Source organism: Terrapene carolina, unplaced genomic scaffold (assembly GCF_002925995.2).
Source record: "Terrapene carolina triunguis isolate 2854851 unplaced genomic scaffold, T_m_triunguis-2.0 Scaffold96, whole genome shotgun sequence".
NCBI classification, from domain to species: domain Eukaryota; kingdom Metazoa; phylum Chordata; order Testudines; family Emydidae; genus Terrapene; species Terrapene triunguis.
Window position 1 is genome coordinate 31,209,749 of NW_020664447.1, and position 18,436 is coordinate 31,228,184.

The 18,436-nt window shown below is 41.1% G+C and overlaps 1 protein-coding gene across 4 annotated transcripts in view; it reads left to right on the top strand.

Moving 5' to 3' along the window:
• Positions 1-18,436, top strand: part of MADD (MAP kinase activating death domain) — a 127,699-nt gene that overhangs the window by 60,584 nt on the left and 48,679 nt on the right. For 2 of the 4 annotated variants that reach the window (XM_026651268.2, XM_026651269.2), the window contains 6 exons: positions 4-210; positions 10,156-10,256; positions 10,874-10,957; positions 12,038-12,196; positions 16,280-16,388; positions 17,649-17,769. In XM_026651268.2, coding sequence (XP_026507053.1) covers positions 4-210; positions 10,156-10,256; positions 10,874-10,957; positions 12,038-12,196; positions 16,280-16,388; positions 17,649-17,769 — 781 coding nt within the window. Of the gene's footprint in view, positions 1-3; positions 211-6,897; positions 6,952-10,155; positions 10,257-10,873; positions 10,958-12,037; positions 12,197-16,279; positions 16,389-17,183; positions 17,247-17,648; positions 17,770-18,436 lie in introns of all 4 variants that reach the window. The other 2 variants (XM_029911457.1, XM_026651270.2) reach the window with 2 other exon arrangements.

Here is an 18,436-nt window from a genome sequence, read left to right on the forward strand (position 1 = left end):
AAGAACCAGAAAAAAGAAAACGAAGTCCAACAGATGGAGCAGCCACTCCGGTTGGCAAGGACCCTGGTTTAGCCATGAGGGCAGAACCGAAGCCTACAATGAAACTGCCAGTACCCCAGCTCATGCCAAGGGTACCAAGCCCTGCAGGAAAAGGGACAAGGGAGTTTGACACAAGGAGTCTAAAGGAAGAAAATTTTATTGCTTCCATTGGTGTGTATTGATGTGCATGTGGAATGCAGGAGGAGGGGCTTTTCCCTAGCATTAGGTTCTGCTTGCATCCTCCCCATTTTAACACACTTGCCTTCATTGCTGCAGTAACGTGCTTCATTCACACCTGGATCACAAGGACCAATCATACCTGCTCTTCTTTCACTCGTGGAGGAATATTTCCCAGGGCAATTTGTTTTTTGAGAAGTTTTCATTTTAAACCCTTACCAAATAACGTTGACACTTGATAAAATCCTGAGCATGTTCCAGGTTGACACTTTTTGGGAGTCATAAAATGACCTGAGGGGGATGGCCACATGATTCTGGGGTCTGCAGGACCTTGGAAATAGCAAACACAATAGGGACTAAATAAAACAAAAAATACCTGTCATTCTTTACTATAACTGGGAGAAAGTTATCTGGGGTATGTATGCCAATAGAAATAGGGCCCAGGCATCTGCTAATCATGAACAGCAAAATCCTTAGAAAGGAATTTCACTTCCTGTACATTTTAGGTTTCAGCTCTTCAACTTCAGTAATCTGGACTGATGGGTGTTTCTTCCACATCATGGCAGGCAGACTGCCTGCCTGCCTACCTAAACAAGTTCTTGCAAGGCTGGCTATTGGAAATTTCTCCAATCACACTTTTCTTTAATGGGGGGAAAAATGAAAAGACAATACGAAAACTAGCAGGTATATTCCAATCTCTGTTTATACTATCTGAAAAGATCTTCACTTGGTCAACAAAAAGGGTTTAGGAAGGGTCCAGATTATTGTATCTTTGGGTAAGAAACCTGATCATCAAATGGGAAAATTCCTTTTTCTTCTCATCATCTCCAGTAATGGGGACTGATAGACTGGGTCCAGAGCATCACTATGTATAGCTTGACAAAGGGAGGCCAGGTTTTACAGGATCATTGTACAGAGGATTTATCACCCAAAGGCAGAGTCTGATGAGGCTACAACATCCAGTCTGCAGTGACTTGTACAAGGTGGAGAGAGTACCAGATACTCATATGACTAAACAGGTGCAGACGTTTTCCCCTCATTCCACAATCTCCGCCCATATAGTGGCCACAGTTTGGATTGAGTCCCACTTAAGGGATGCTGAATCCTTGACCTCTGACCTAGTATGCGTCCTTGATTCAAGAGTTGATCCAAGGAACGATAGCACAAATGAAGGCTTTCAGTTTACTTGGAAATCCCCCAGGGAAATAAAAAGTGATCTTATTTCTGTGATTAAACTATAGTGGCTTGAATGCCTCCAAGTTACATTGGATTATTTTTTCCTCTGCAGAAAGAACAAAAGAAAGATATTTTTTTTGATTCAGCTGGAAAGCTGGGAACTCAGAAAGGTGGAAGCTCTTTGCCTGGGATTCTTGTTGAGAATGAAGAAGCAGCGGTGACAGGACAGTTGGCTGTCCTTTCCTGGCTGAAACTAATACTTTATCTTGCACACAGGAGTGTCATAAGGATCAGTCAATCCATGTTTGCAACATGACTTAAAAGATGTAGTGCTACAGAAGTCCGAAATGTTTTTTTTTTAATATTTATTATTGAAACTGTTCCTGTCAAAAAAGGGATTGTTTAAAGACAGGGAACAGGTTAGCTTCTAACTATGCTCCTGATAGTCCCAATGTCCGCCACCTGTCTTTTCAGGGTATTTGATGCAAGAAGGAGTGAAGCAACTGGACAAGAATCTGGATTTTTTTAAAAAGTCAGTCTGAAAAGCTGTCCACATGTCTCTTGTAGAATAGCCTCTAGGTGACAAGTTTTAGCTTGTCACTAAAGCCATGTTTTCTTAAAGTGCAGTTCTACTCTAAAAGGTGTCTGTAAACATGGCATTGTAGGATTTCACATTTGTTTCAGACTTTATCTCAGTTGTGTTCAGTTTACAATAAAAGAGAGCCCTGTAGGCTCATCTGGAAATCAGGCTAGGTTCTTAAATGATCATGCATTGTCAATAATACTAAAGATTTTATTGGACAAATTCTGCCTTCAGTGACACTTGTGCAGCTCCATGGTCTTCCATAGCTTTGAGCCGGCATAACAGATTGGAATGTCATAGGAGTTTAGGTGAAGAAAGCAGATTAATGTCAGGAGACATCAGTGAATGCTGACAGCGTTGAGTTCTAGGGGGAGCTATCAGTCTCCCAGTTGGCACAATTTGCCTCTTAACCAGCTGGCCTGGATGTTTAGTTTTTCATAATAGGTGAATTGACTTAAACATATGAAATGGCTTGTAGTTGGCTTCAACAGAGCTGTCCTCTTCAACCGAAGTTTCTTGGTCCTTCCGTGTTTCCATATAAGAGACAAAGGATGCATTGTCCAGACCTGTGAAAAATGGCTTGAACTGATTGAAGAAATAAACATCTTTATTTCCAACGAGGTTATATGCATCCTTCCCTCAGACATGTTACAGATCCTTTGTACTGAGTGAGATTCCAGAACTCATCAGCCAAATAAATTGGCATCTGTGACCAGTTCCTTGTTTGGATCTGCCAAAGGAATTCCACTGAAGATATGTGCTTTCTCCAATCATTACTCAATGGCTTTTTTTTACTTTGTTCAAGAGAGTAGGTCCTAGGTTTTCGGTTCCCATTGGGATATTAAGGATGTTAAAACATGGGCCATCTTTTTGGACTATGGAATTCAGTTGGAATATGAAATAAGTCTCAGGAGATGATGAACCAGTCTTGTAGGAGAGAGAGCTAGAAATTCATCCCCCTAGTAGAATAGAATTTCCTGACATCGTATGTGCCTTGCTGCAGAAGATTTTCTTTTGAAGACTTGGTTTCTGACACCTTAGCTTTCTTGCTCTTCTCCATTGGGCTAGTTTATTCTGCAACTAGTCTACCCTGAATTTAAATTCATCTGCTCCAACAGCAATTGCTTTTAGGCATCCTGGTCCACCTCAGTGGGAAGTTGATAAACTTTTTCCTTTCACTTTTTAGGATCAGAGATTAGATTACCCTTTAGATCTTACCACACAGGCTTTCACCACACAGTTTTTCTCTAGTGAAGCTAACAAACTCAGCTTAGATGAGAGATCTCCTGTTCTGGGCTTGATCTGCAGGTCTATGTTGGATGACTACACTGGATATCGTATTTTTGGCGATCACCTTGCATTACAAGTAAACCATTCAAAGCTGCTATGGTATTATGGTTCCTTTTTGATCTTTATGGAAGATATAAGAAGAAACTCAAAGGGCCCTGGAGGTACATGACCAGAGTTTAGGTCACAGCCAAGCCTTTGACTGTGTATTTAAATTCCTTATGAAGTGATGCATAGACTGTCTTCTCTGTCAAGTCAGCTCTTTTTGGGGGGGAAGAGATTGGTTTTTTTTTTTAATTTAGTGAATTGTTAAAATAACAAAGTATATGGAAGTTTTGGTGATAGTTACAGCATCAAGATATATAAAAGCCGCTGAAGGCAAATGTTATAAATAAGCCTCTCTGTAAAGCAAATCTTGTTGTGTAGGGGAATTCTGAATAACGGAAATCTGCTTGCCTCAGTCTTAAAAAAAAAAAAAAAATAGGGGGAAAAAGGGGGATAAAATAGATCACCAGAATGAATGGAATGTGTCATGTGCAGCACCATTTCCTGCCCGCTGCCCATATGCATGCATTATTAACTGGTGATGGAACCTGACATCTAGTAATAATGGCAACTAATTAGATACAGTTCTTATGGTATACTACAGGTAAGACAAGCAGGGGATGACAGAACTTCTCAAAAGTTCAAGGGGAAATCTTTCCAGTGTGAACCACTCTTGTGTCCTTGACCTTTCTCAGAATAGTTGTCTGCATTTAAATCTTCAAAATGTCTTGTATTCAAATTGATGTGCTCTCCATCCCTGGCAATGGCAAAGCCTATTATCATAGTTCTTTCTGTTTGTGTTTGCCATTCTTCTGTCTAACTAGGACAGTGGTAGCTTCTTCAGCACAAAGTGGGTCTTTTCTTTTTGTTTTGCATTAATACTTTAAACAGGAAATTCTCTATAAAGGTTGTGGAGTCTGGGCCTCTCTTTCCTAATGGAACATTAGTCACTTACATGTTATGAGATTTTGCATTACTTACTACCAGTTTCAGGCATCTTCCCATACTGTGTGCCTTCACTGGAATTTTGATATGGGGAGCATTTTTAAAGTCAGTAGCTGGCACATTTCTCCCTTTGCTTTTCCTATCAGGCTGTTTCTCTCACTGAAATACTTTCTAGCTTTCTTTCAAAGGAAATGTGTGTAGTTTGCATTCCATTGGTTCTAGCCAGTCTTTGACAGACCTTCTCACTGAGTCATTTTGGAGGATTCCTGGCCTGCAGAGAGCTCTGAGATGGCATTGGCAGGGTCAGGACCTGCTTCTGAAGACTTCACCATAAAGAAGTTTTTGATGCATTTTATCTTTGTTTTTGCCTATTTTATTTTCCATCTTTGTGTATTGCTGGGCCTTAATGCTGTCCTGGTAACCATGACAGGGAAGACCCAGAGCAAAAATATTTTCTTTATTTTCTGAAAATAGGGCTTCCTCTGGATATTTTCTTTGGCTTGGCTCCAGGCTGTACCCCAATAGAAGGCTTTTTGATATCAAGTGTCATTACTGAACCTACTCAGAAGGACAGTAAACCAAGGTGAAAACTGTCTAGTGTTTTCTGAAGTCTTGGACTTGGAGTATTTAATATTTAGAGACCCACTGGACTCCTTGTAATTTTTTGCCAAGGGGAAAGACTTTGTACCACCCAGGCAATTGAAGCTGTCTGTACCAGATCCTTCCTGGCTACCTTCTCCTTCTGTTCAGGTTCTTTTGCCAGGCCCAAGCCTCTGAATTTCAATTGCCAATCTCAGATTTATCCGAGGACCACCCCCTTTCTCTGCTAAAGAATAATTCACAGTATAATCTGAGGCTGTTGTTAGATGCCATGAAGCCCTTTGCTCTCAAAATCCCCTTTTGGATCACTCTAAATCTTGGCATGTACCATAAACTTTCTAAGAACTGATGAACTGGTAGGTAACTCAGGAAAGGTACCCTAGTAACAAAGCGTTGCTGTTCAGGTCCCCAACCATCACAGGGTTGAAGGCTTTAAAAACTGTGAAGCAGCATTTAAAAAAAAAGCGTATAGTAAATACACTTCAGAGAAGGCCAGTTGGTGTGCTCAGCCATGGGAAATTGCAGCCAAGCCTACAGGATACTGTTTAACCTGGAAAAAGTGTCCTGTTAGTTTGTCAGCTTGTCAGTGTGGAGGGAACACCCATCAGTCATGATTGTCATAGCTAATAAGCAGAAATAAAACCCATTTGGCTAACAGCCATGTTCCCAACACTCACCCACTGCTGTCTGCCTCAATCACTGTAGCTTATCCCCCACAGCAATTTGAAATCTGGGGCCTACGAAATGTTGGGGAGGGAGATGAGCCCTCCACTGGAGTTGTAACTTTATCCCTTTGATGTTCTTGTATAGCCTCATAGACTTCCTCACCAACTTGTTTTTTTCTTGATTTAGAGCCTGATTCCCTTACTTACCTCCATCTGCAAGGTCTGGATGGGTTTCCTGCCACACTTCTATCAGTGCTTTTGATTGAACAGCAGGTTTCACTGCAGAAAAGTAACCCTCCTCTCTCCTTTCTTCCTCCCCGCCCTGCTCTTACAAGAATTGAGAGTCCTGCCTGTGTAGCATTCCCAGCCTCCACCATCCTAGGGAGACAGAGGGTAAAGCTCAGCATTCAAATGGGGGGCTCCAGTATACCAACTTGTGATGCTGCCACTGGGCCAGCACCTGGAATTATTTGATGTTTCCAAGCATGAGAATGAATGCATCTCAGCTGCAGAATCTTGGTTATAGTGCAGGGTGGTGCTTATATTTTCTATCTTATCCCAGTGTTAGGTTTGAAAAGGAGAGTGTATGAACAGACTCCAAAAAAAAAACAAAAACACCTTTGCCCTCTTCACTGTGTATTGTCTCTGGAATCCTCTCCATCACAGCTGGAAAGAGAACTGTGACCTGCCTCAAGTCTTTGGGGTAGCATTTGCCATGACTGGAAGCCTGATTTCTGTTTTTTCTCCTTTTTCTTCCATTTTTCTATTATTTTTTATATATATCCTGGCCAGAAAAGCACCTAGGACTGGCCAGTAGGTGGAGCTCAGCACTTATGAGGATACTGTCAATTAAAAAAATCACCTATTTATTTATTTAAAAAAAAAATCTTTTTCTGTGGTGTTAGTAATAAGCAAGATTACTGACAATGGAAAGTTTTTAAAATGCAATTTCCTTTTCACCAGGAATGCTGTTTCTTTTGCGCATTTCTTTGACAATGACCGTGGCATGAATATTAAGTTTTGTGATAACCTAAATGTTGGGGATAAAATACCCAACTGTCCATCTTTAAATCAGCCCTTCCTAAGAAAGGAGACGAACTCTGCTGGGCAGATTTGGTTTTAAAAACTGTTTTTGGTTTTGCTCAGCTGATTCACTGTGTCAATCATCCCTAATTTTTGAAATAAATAGGCAATGATGCAGCTCTGTACTCCTAACATTGATTTGTTGTTGAATGGTGTTAATCCTTCACTCACTAGTTGTCATTAATTTCTGATTGTTTGGAGGTACAATGGTGGGTGGGTTGTTTTGGGTTTTTCATTTTCTCCTGTCTGACCAGCCTTTGACTCTTTCTCTTTTTCTCCTGCTTGCATCTTTGGTAGAATTGTGGAACAAGCACCAGGAAGTGAAAAAGCAAAAAGCTTTGGAAAAACAGAGTAAGGAAATGATGAAACGTAGAAACTGATTCCCCCAGCCTCCCCATAACTGCCAACTCCCCAGGTCTGGGGTGAGTGTGCACCCATAGCACATGCTCTTTTGCACACACAACCAAAGAGTTCAGGTAAAATCCTGCACCTTAGGGCAGCCCAAGTAGGTCAGTGTGCCCTGGAGAAATCAAGTGCCCGTGTTTCTCTGTGCAAAGAGAAAAGAGGAAATGTGCTTTCTGCTCAGTACAAGGCCTCCCTAAACCTCCTCACCACTTGATGTAAAAAGTAATTGGAATGAATTTTGCCATGAAAATCCAGCTCCTCTTTTTAGAAGGTAGTCAGACAAAATTGCCTGACTACAATACCTTGACGTTTACAGCAGTTTGTGTCTGAATGTTGTGGTGTGAAGGGCTCTCTGTTCCTGCAGTTCTCCGGCAATGACAGATTTATGTTCTCTGGTATCAACTCCCAGTAGATTATTTCTGATTGCTATTGAACTGCAGCATGAAATTACTTTGGGGAAGAGGAAATATGGATCCATGATATGTGAAGAATTGTATTTAGTGCCAGTGTTAGCTAAAAACAAAATTAGGATGAGTCTTTCCAATAAAATGTTCTGGGTACCATGCTAAAGGAAGAATTGTGAATTAGGAAGCTGAGAACTGCTTTTAGAGTCTTCACAGAGCTTGATTTTTATAGTTATGAGCTATAATAGTAGCACACATCTATTTCTAAAAGTAACACACACATACTATAAAACGTTCTCTCTGATATACAGTGTGTGTGGGTGTGTATGTACACACACACACACACACACACACACACACACACACACACACACACACGTGTCTGACTGATTTATGTCCACAATGTGGTAGGTGCTTACCAAACATAAGCTCTGCAAGGCAGGAACTATATTCTCTTAAAATGGATGAGGGAAAGAAAAAAACAAAAGACAAATAGCAAACCAGTCTGGTAGAGGAAAGAACAAACAGCCAAGGAGGCTGGGTGGGAGTTGGTCACATCCTGATGAATTTTAATGGCACAGTGTTTTATATGTAACAAGCGTGTGTGTCTATATAAATATATAAAATCAAAACACAATATACACCTCTACCTCGATATAACGCTGTCCTCAGGAGCCAAAAAGTCTTACCGCGTTATAGGTAAAACCGCGTTATATCGAACTTGCTTTGATCCACCGGAGCACTGCTTTACCGCGTTATATCCAAATTCGTGTTATATCGGGTCACATTATATTGGGGTAGAGGTGTATGTAGTGGCGATAGTGTGATAAATTACATTTATCATGCTTTTAATATTTCAAATCTAAGAACAGCTTCCATAAGCTGTAATTACTTTCCAAATCAATTTGCCACAAGTGTTTCCTAATTTTTCCCCTTAAAAAAAAAACAAACACTTGCCCAAGATCCATGACTAAAAATAGATATTCTTGCACTAGTGATAGGTTAAAAGATCCCATATCTCATTACCACTCAGGGCTAGAAATAGTACCTTTGTACCACTGGAAATAGTAGATTTCTCATTTTCCAGTGTGATATGCAAAAGTTGTGACTTTCTAGGGCTAGAAACAAGTTATGTATAGAAAGGGTATTTTAGGTAACTGAGGTATATATAATGTACTTTTTTTGTAGTTTTTCCTCTCCATTTGAGTCCTGGACACTGAGTTATAGTAACTAAGGCATCTGGCTTTTTATGCAGAGGGTTACAAAATATAGTACCAAAATATTTTCTTGTATACTACATAACATTTCTAAAATATACTTTTGGCAAAATATATAGACTCCTTGATGGGGTGGCAGTCTAGAACATGCGTCTAGAACAAATATGTACAGCCTTTGGGGTGGTTTGCACAGCTAACTTTCGGCTTTGCTACTCATGAGTAATGTCATCCCAAACTCATGCCCATAAATCTTTATATACACCATGTATATTATCTCTCTCACACATGCTTCTCTCACTCTCTAATGTTAGCACTATTTGGTGATAGATATCTAACATAAAAATGCTCTTCTCAGTTCCTAGTTCAGTATCTTTGCTGTGTAAGGTATTGCTGAATTGTTTGTAGAGTTACTGGATATTGTATCTATATGCATCATGAGTATATAAGAAAAATCCTACAGCTGCTTATCATGTGTCCCTGTTACTGAACAGTTGGCAGATATGGATATGGCAGAAGTGTTGCGTTCAGCCTCTTCTCCCTTCTGAGCTTAGTGGTTACCTGTATACAATCTGTAGCATATTCTTCTCCTGCCTTCTTACTTCCATTGCACAGTGCTTTCCAAATCCTTCCTCAGGCGCCCACTCTGTTTCTCTCTCTCTCTCTTTCCTTCCATTCTCTTTCCTTTTGTCATCCCATCAGAGGAGGGGAGAGAACATGGCTTCAGTATTGCATGGGGACCTTAACATAAAGCTCTTTATCTCATTTCTGTTTCTTTTTTCTTTTTGGATGAAGTAGGCTAGTGAATGCATGCCTTCAGACCTGCTGAAATTCTCTCACAACTGACCTATGTGATTGCAAACTCTGGAGCGCCATTCATTATGTATTCATATATGTCTTGAAGTAACATGCAATATTGTAATTTTTTCCAAAAGCATCTCACTTGACGCTCTTATTTGTGTGGCACTAATTACTACTGTCTGCTCTTTGACTGCGTGGTCATACCATGTATCACTTGGTTTAGGAAAAACTGCTGGGGTAACAGCTGCTGGCAACCTAACAAATTCAGCACAAGAAGACAATCAATTAGTTGTACAAAAAAATGACACTGGCAGTATTAATAAATAATTAGATGTCAGTTATTTTACCAAGAACAAAGGAAGTGGCTTTCCAGAGTTGAGTAGTGACTGCTCCGCATGTTTGTTGTAATTGGACTCTGAGACCTGTTTGTTCTCTCATTCTGTCCCTTTTGAATGGATACCATAGGTCTTGCTGAGAGGTACTGTTTACTGACAGTCAGTAATTAAGACTGTTGGACTGCTTCCTCGGGGCATTGTGAGACACAAAGTAGCACTGGAAGGATGGCAGATGTGACCTGCTGGGCTTTGTTGTTGTTTACAGTACCAAGGAACTAGAGAACAAGAAGCTCTGGCTTGTCTTCCTGGTACTGTTCCTGTTCCCAGTCTATCATCTGCCTTAAACCACAGTGCCTTTCCCTGTTACAGTAATGAATGTCTTTTCCCTCTCTCCAGGGTCAGAAGGTGTGAAACACTTCTTTGATCTGGGAGAGACAGACGAGAAAAAATCCCAAATCAGTGCAGACAGCGGCCTGAGTTTGACATCAGGCTCTCAGGTCAGTGTCCTTATGCTTCCATTGCTTACTTATGGGCAGCTTTCTAGAGTTTGAGAGAACCTTTCAAGTGCTCTCATTTGGTGAAACTCTTCTCCTGTTCAGTGCTGGAAATATTTGTGTCTGCCCCAATCACATAGCTTTCATTTGAAAAGATATTGCTGTATCTGACAGGCTGGGGGCAGACTGTCCTTTCGACTGGCTCCACACCAGGGCCGGCTCCAGGCACCAGCGCACCAAGCAGGTGCTTGGGGTGGCCAACGGCAAGGGGCGGCTCTTCCGGCGGCAATTTGGCAGCGGGTCCTTCCCTCCGAGAGGGACCGAGGGACCCGCCGCCGAATTGCCGCCGGAGAATAAAGCAGCGGCGGTAGAGCTGCTGCCAAAGTGCCACCGGTCGCAGCTTTTTTTTTTTTTTTTCCCCCGCTGCTTGGGGCGGCAAAAACACTGGAGCCGGCCCTGCTCCACACAGCAAACATCTGAGGCCTGCAGTTTAAGCTTCTCTAAGAGAGAGGCCCCAAAAGTAGTGGTAAATGTTGTCTGTCACTCTTGATAGAAATGATAATCTATAACATGGATTTTTTTTCTTCCTATCCCCTTTATGTTTGTTTGTCTGGTTGCAGAAGAGTGATTTGGACTCTGTTGCCAGTGCAGGGCCGGCTGTTATGATCCGAAGCACAAGCCAGGATTCTGAAGTTAGCACAGTGGTAGGACATGGCCAAAGTGGAATCTTGGTGTACTTGACTTTTTGCAGTGGTGGAAGAGTGTGTATAGAGCGTGCATGTATTTGTGTATGTGGGTTGGGTGTACTCTGTTTTGTCTACATTCTGTGTATTGTCTGCTCTGATAGTGTCTCCATAGTGTGTTCTACCTGTACAGCCTCTGAGTGTGTGGTGTGCATGTGTACCTTACATATGGACATACGCTCCTTCTGTGGGCAAGTTTCCCTCGTGTATGCGGTGCTCTTTGCTGTTGGGTGTTGTATACATTTCTGTATTCCCCCTATGGATAATGTTGTTGTGAAAATGTTAGATTGCAGTCACTTTGAAAACAAGACCTCAGGCTGATAAAACATTTGTGGTGGGGGTTTGTTCACAGAAGACACAAACCTGTAACTTTGGACCTGCTTGAGTGTATAAAGAGTGTCATAAATTTTCTAAAGTTACATCCTAGAGCAGAGGCACACTTGCAGCCATTTATATACATACACATTTGCTTGTAATGGTCTGTAGGATCCAAATTTGGGTAGATTTATCTCTTCTCTTTTAATAATAATAAAAAAAAGTAGTAAGCGAATTTATTAGGTGAAAGGGATTGAGCCTTCTCTTGGCTACAATTCTTGTCTGATATTCTCCACTGTGGGGACCCTGCCAGACTAGCTTTCTAGCTTTCTTTTCTGAATTTCTTTGAAGTGGAATTTTTAGAATCTGAGTATCTAAGTCTCCATGGCCCTGTTCCTGACCTGTAAGGTGGTGAGGTCTATTGGGATAGGGAAAACAACCTAGCTATCTGTGTCTAACTTGAATGGGCTCTGAGATTGTGTTAACTCAAAGGATTTTTAAATGTCTTTTTAAACAGTCTGTTAATATTGTCTCTTTCTGTAGGGTAGGGTTTGGTGGGAGGGTCCTATGACAAAGGATAGAAATGCATTGTGCTGTTGTTGGGAAGAGTGGGCCTTGGTGTCTTACTCAGCTTTAGGGTGACACTCTTGACATCTCTTCTCTCCACAGTATCTTGTGCTAATGAAGAAAAGAAGCCATTCTAAATTGCTTTGTTTTCCTCCATAGGTTAGTAACAGCTCTGGAGAGACATTAGGAGCGGACAGTGACTTGAGCAGCAACGCTGGTGATGGCTTCAGTGGGGAGAATGGTGGGAACCTGACAGGATCACGGAACACTGTATCAGACAGTGAAATTGAGACAAACTCTGCTACTAGCTCCATCTTTGTAAGGGCACATTTGATTTTCTAATGAAATTTTGTATAGGACTTGAATAGGTGTAAAGTGGGTGAGGGATCATAGTATTATGGATCCTGGATCCAATTGCAAGGGCTAATCAGTACTGACAGAATTCTGTAGTGTATTGATACCGCAGGTAGAAGTTTTTTGTGGATCTCTGAACGCTTCCTCTCAAGAGCCTGCATATTGTACACTATGTATATGGCAGGCTTACTCCTCATTCTCATACTATGGGCACTAACAGTATTTAATTCCCCACTCTCAAGATATGCTTCTCAATCAAGCTAATACTTCTGCAGTCTCCCCTCCCTATTTATATTACCCTTGATGGTAGAATGGCTTTATGCAGCAAAGACAAAATGATCCCTTATTGTGTTGAAACAGCTGCTCAGTGTGGGTGAATGGTGGCCCTCCCTGGGTTTAACAGCTGTTCTGTAGTTTTTTTAAACATTGTTCTAATAATATCTGAATGTCAATAGGGATTTTCTTTAAATACCAGTTCCTAGTTGGCAGATCTGAATAGGCACTGAAATTCAAACTATTAGCCAGAACATGTTTATCTCCAAAACATATGCACTTTGGGCATAACCGTATCCACAATGTAAATAGATTTCTCTTGGTGCATTTATTTACATGACTTGGCAAAATTGACTATAACACTCCTATGCTGTTCAATTAATTTCCCAAAAATTAAACGTATAGCAACTTTGAAAGACTCTTCCTTTGTTATGTGTTCAAATAGGATCTGTCCCCCCTCCTGCTTAATGTCCATCATTAGACTGTAAAACCTTGTACAAAATGATTTATTCTGGTATATGTAGTGATTAGAATTGTTCATATTACATTGGGGTTGTGGGGGGTGATACTTAGTTACTTCCCAAGCAGTGTGTGAGGATTAATTATTTAATATTTGTAAAGAGCTAAGTAAATGTAAAGTATTATATGAATAGCTTGGTCAGACATAGCTAAGAGTATAAATGCTGTGTGGGAAAAGACTTACAGAGGATGATACAAAAAGTTTCACTAGGGGTAATGAGATAAAATTCAGTTAATGGTTACTTTTGTAAAGGATTACCATCAACTTGACATCTACGCAATTGAAACAATTAGTTAAAACAACTTTCAGGTTCTTCTTCAAGTAGTGTCCCTGTAGGTGCTCCACTTCAGGTGCGTGTGCACCCCATGTGCCTTTGATGGAAGATTTTTTGGTGGCAGTGTCTGTTCAGCCTGTGTACACCCCTTAAACATCCTCATGCCCTGCACCGAGACTGCGTAAGCTGCGCAGGCAAATTGCCCTCAGTTCCACCTTCTCTCTCAAAACGCTGGTCATACTGTCCGCCCAACCTGGGAGTTCTGTGCCTCAAGGCTTGGCTCCTGAATGGTTTGTGGGAACAGAGACTTCCTGTCCTGCAGAGGTACAGCAGGTGGTGTTAAACAGTAGGAAAGGATCCACATGAAATACCTTCAAAAATGGAAGAGATTCAACCATTGGTGTGACCAGTGGTATATTTCCTCTGCTCATTCTTCCCTCTCCGCTGTTCTCAACTACCTCCTGGAATTGAAAAAGTCAGGATTATATCCGAGTTCTATGAGTGTCCACTTGGCAGCTATAACAGCTTTTCATTCACCAGTTGAGGGAGTCTCAGTGTTCGCTCATTTCACGACACTGAGGTTTATCAAGGGGTTGAGGAACCTTTCCCATCAGATTAAAGACCTACTGCTGTATGGGATCTAAACTTGATTCAGTGGCCATCACCTCTGTCCAATGAGTTGGGAAAGTACAGACTTTAATGGCAGACCCTCAAATACAGTATATTTCAAGGACAAGATTTTACTATGTCCACATCTTAAAATTTTTACCTAACGTGTCATCTGAATTTCACATCAGCCAAGTCATCCATCTCCCAGTTTTATTTCTGAAACCAAGTCAGACAAGAGAGAATGCTATCCTGGATACATTAGATGTCAGGTGGAGGTTAGACCTCTGTCTGGACAGAACCAAGCCATTTAGGAAGTCTTCCAGACTGTTCATACCAATTGCTGACAGGTCCAAAGGGTCCATAATTTCTACCCAGAGACTCTTCAGTTGGATTTCTGGATATATTATTTTGTGTTATGAATTTGCCATTATAAAACCTCCTCCTAGAATGTTAACCCATTCCACAAGGTGTGTCTCTACCGCTGTGGCATTACTCACATGTTCTGATTGGGGAGATTTGCAAGGCTGCAACTTTGACTTCAATACACACCTTCAAACATTATGCAGTGGTCCATTCTTCTAGATCAGATGCTGCCCTTGGGGAATACTCTTAAAACCCGTTCCGCTGAGGGTACTGCTCAGTTGTCACCTGAAGTGGAGCACCCATAGGGACACTACCCAAAGAAGAAGAGGTTACTCACTTTGTGCAGTAACTGGAGTTCTTTGAGATGTGTCCCTCTGTGAGAGCTCCACTACCTGCCCTCCTTCTCCTCTTGGCATTTCTTCGGAGAGACTTTGCAAAGGAGAAGGAACTGAGGGCAGTTCACCCACACAGCCCTATATAGCCTTGATGTGAGGTATAAGGATGTGTAGGGGGCATGAGCAGGCCGAATTGGCACTGTTACCTAAAATCTGCAATCAAAGGTGCATGGTGCACATGTACACCTGAAGTGGAGCATCTGTAGGGATACACATCTCGAAGAACTCCAGTTACTACACAAGGTGAGTAACCTCTTCTTCTGTACCAGCCCCTTAGTTCCCCCAAACTGGTTTTGTGGTTTTATAAGCCCTTTTCTTTCCTGCTCCCCTATTGTTTTGTAAGATTCTCACAAAAGGGGAAACTGTGATAATGACTCTATGCAAAGTGCTGTCAACTGAAAAAATAGTGAAAAATACATTTTATAAAAAAAATTTGATTTACAGGAATTTTAGATGTAACTTGTAATAGTAGGTGAAAAAATTCAGTTATGTTTGTTTTTTGTTAAATTTGGTGATATCCCTTGAGGATGAACATCAGGAAAGATTTCACAACAGTGAGACCTGCCAGACTCTGGAATCTCTTAAAGAGGTGGTGGACGCTCACTTGCTTCTGTCAATTTTTTTTATGGTCTGACCTCATTCCCCTTTGATGTCTCAGGGTGACCTTTAATGACCTCCTTTTCCAGCCTCTCTATCTATATTGAACAAATAAACTTGTGTCTTCATCTCTACTTCCTTTATGTACATGTTTACAGAAGTGCTTTTGCTGAACTTGGGGATCATCCTGAACTCCATCTCGATCTCTTGCCTCATTTCAGAGCTCTCATTTGCCTCCGCTTTCTCTAATATTGGCATTATCCTTGGCATTACTCTTTTCTCCTTTTCATACATTTTGGGTCTGTTAATCTGCTTATTGCCCACATACACCATTGTTATAATTTCATAACACATGGACAAGGATTTGATAAGGTATCTCCAGTTGTACTGACTATTAAATTTCTCTCTGCTATGTCCTCCTCAAGTCCCAATTTTACAAACTGTATTGGTATAAAAGCTGCTGTATGTGTTCTCATATGTACATAGCACTCCAGCAATGTTATGGACATCCTCAAATGACTCCATTGGTGGCTCATTTATTTTTCTGGTTCCATTTAAAATTATTCTTGTTTTTCAAATGCTCCATGTACTTGTACTAGCCTTTAATAAAATGTTGTCATTCTATAACCCCCTGCTTGCCTCCTCCTCATCCTAGCTCTGGCCACCTTTGTCCCTCCACACAATCTTGTCTATGCTGGTTTGAGAAACTTGTGTGCAGCCTTCTGTTCCATCCTGGACAGCCATTCTGTATTTCTCCACCTTCTCAGCTCCCCATAATTTTTCAAATGACATCCCAAAACATCTTCCTTCCTTGCTGAACCTGCATAATATTTCTCTCTCCCTCTAACTATAGGCTCAAATTTATTATTTAGCTCTGTAAACTATTTGGGAAATAGTTTGTATGAAAGATAGTTTGCAAACTAAAATGGCTTTATAGTTGAATATGTTGTAAGATACAATCCTATAAATGGCTGTTAAATTGGCCTTTCTGATGTCTCTCTCCCCCTATTTTTCAGGGTAAATCTCAAAGCCTGAAGCACAGTGTGAAGGATATCAAGGGCAGCAGCCCAGGGAGAGCTCTGGAGGATGTGAGCCTGCGGGTTTACCTCTATGAAGGGCTTCTGGGTAAGTTAATTTTTTGGGAAGCTGGAGAAGTCGTACACAGAGAGTAGACTGGAGCTTGCATATTCCAATTAATGGCATCCAGAGATTCTGTTCTCAGGGATACATTGCTTTCCAAACTTGAGGCAATAAATAGAATGGCACTTCAGGTGGTTGAGGGTTTTTTTTTGGGAAGGAAGTGGAGGATTTGTCAAGGGTAAAAATAGTAAGGGAAGATAGGTGAGAAATTGTAGTTAGCATAAGGGTTATTGTGCCTGTGCCCCATTCTGGCATATCCTTGAGTATGAATTAATTCTTGAATCCTGAGAGGAAAAGATTTTTAGCTAGATAAGTGGGTTTTTAGCCTTTTTTTTTCATTTGAAAACCCCTAAAAAAAATTTGAATGGAGGTGCAGACCCCTTTGGAAATCTTAGATATAGTCTGTGGACCCCCGGCTGAAAACCATTGTTCAATGGTAATGACAACCTGTTGCAAACACCTTAGACATAGTCTGTGGACCTACAGGGGGCCGTGGGTTGAAAACCACTGAGCTAGATAATGTGTTGAAGGCTAAAATATATTGCTGTTGTGTGCAGAGTTCAGCCTGAACAGAGGGCTGCTGCCCTCTGAAGAGTCACTAGCCCTTTGCTAAATGTTTCCTGCAATAACGAGCATATTTTTCTGGAAACTTGTTTGATCTGAACTTTGCATTAATCAACAGCTCTCTCTCCCCTCCCCTCCCCTCTCTTCTCTTCCCCTATTTTTCATCCTCTCCCTTTCTCTTTGCTGCCATGGTCCTGCCTGCTCGGAATTGTGCAGGGAGGGATAAAGGATCTGTCTGGGACCAGTTAGAGGACGCTGCAATGGAAACCTTTTCTCTAAGTAATAATTTCTTCTTTCCACTTCTGTGTGTTTGCAGTAATATCTTTGCTCAGCACTCCTATGCATCGTGGCCTGTCCTGTTCACTTCTGTGTGAGATGCACAATCCCATTGTGGGCAATGTTAACTTTAGGAGGAAGATGTTCACTCAAGGGACAGTTACGAGATTGCTCCTTATGTCTGAGGTTTGGGGGAGATGCTGTCAGAGTGTACTATAGATTAGGATAGGAGAGTGTCTTTTCTCTCTCTCTTTCTGTTGTGCTCTTGTTTGTAATTTTAAAAATGACCTTTTTGCTGTGGGTTTGTTTTGGCTTGGGGTGTCTTTATGGAATGGGAAGAAAGGAGTTGATCTTCCAATATCTGACTGGAATGAGAGCTGAGAACTCTTATTTAATATTGCCCAGGTAAGGAGCGCTCAACACTGTGGGACCAGATACAGTTCTGGGAAGATGCTTTTCTGGATGCTGTGATGTTAGAGAGAGAAGGAATGGGAATGGACCAGGGACCTCAGGAAATGATCGACAGGTAAACTTATATGAGTTCTTTGGCAGTGTCTTTTTTCCTCATTGTTTCACCTTAGGCTGAAGCAATCCCAGGGTTATTCACAAGTTTGATTTAATTATGTGTAACACATTTACTACTACAACTGAGTAGACATCATTGATATAATTGATTCTCTCCTGCACAGTCTCTCCCTTGTATGCTCCCCCCCATTAGCTTAAGGCCAGGACAAAGGTTTCTTTAAAGTTCAGGGTGACTTGACGCTTCTTGTTAAATGAGGAATCATAGAAGTGTACCTTTTCAGGAGTCTGATTTGTCTTTTGTACCCCTAAGTCACTTAAAAAGTACTTGCTTTACAAAACCAGACATAAAAATACAAAAGTATCACAGCACAGTATTACTGAAAAATTGCTTACGGTCTCATTTTTACCATATAATTATAAATCAATTGGAATATAAATATTGAACTTACATTTCAGTGTATAGTATATAGAGCAGTATAAACAAGTCGTTGTCTGTATGAAATTTTAGTTTGTACTGATTTCGCTAGTGCTTTTCATGTAGCCTGTTGTAAAACCTAGGCAAATATCTAGATGAGTTGATGTACCTCCTGGAAGACCTCTCTGTACCCCTGGTTGAAAAGCACTGATCTAGTCCAGTCCCCTGCACTCAAGGCAGAACTACGTAATGA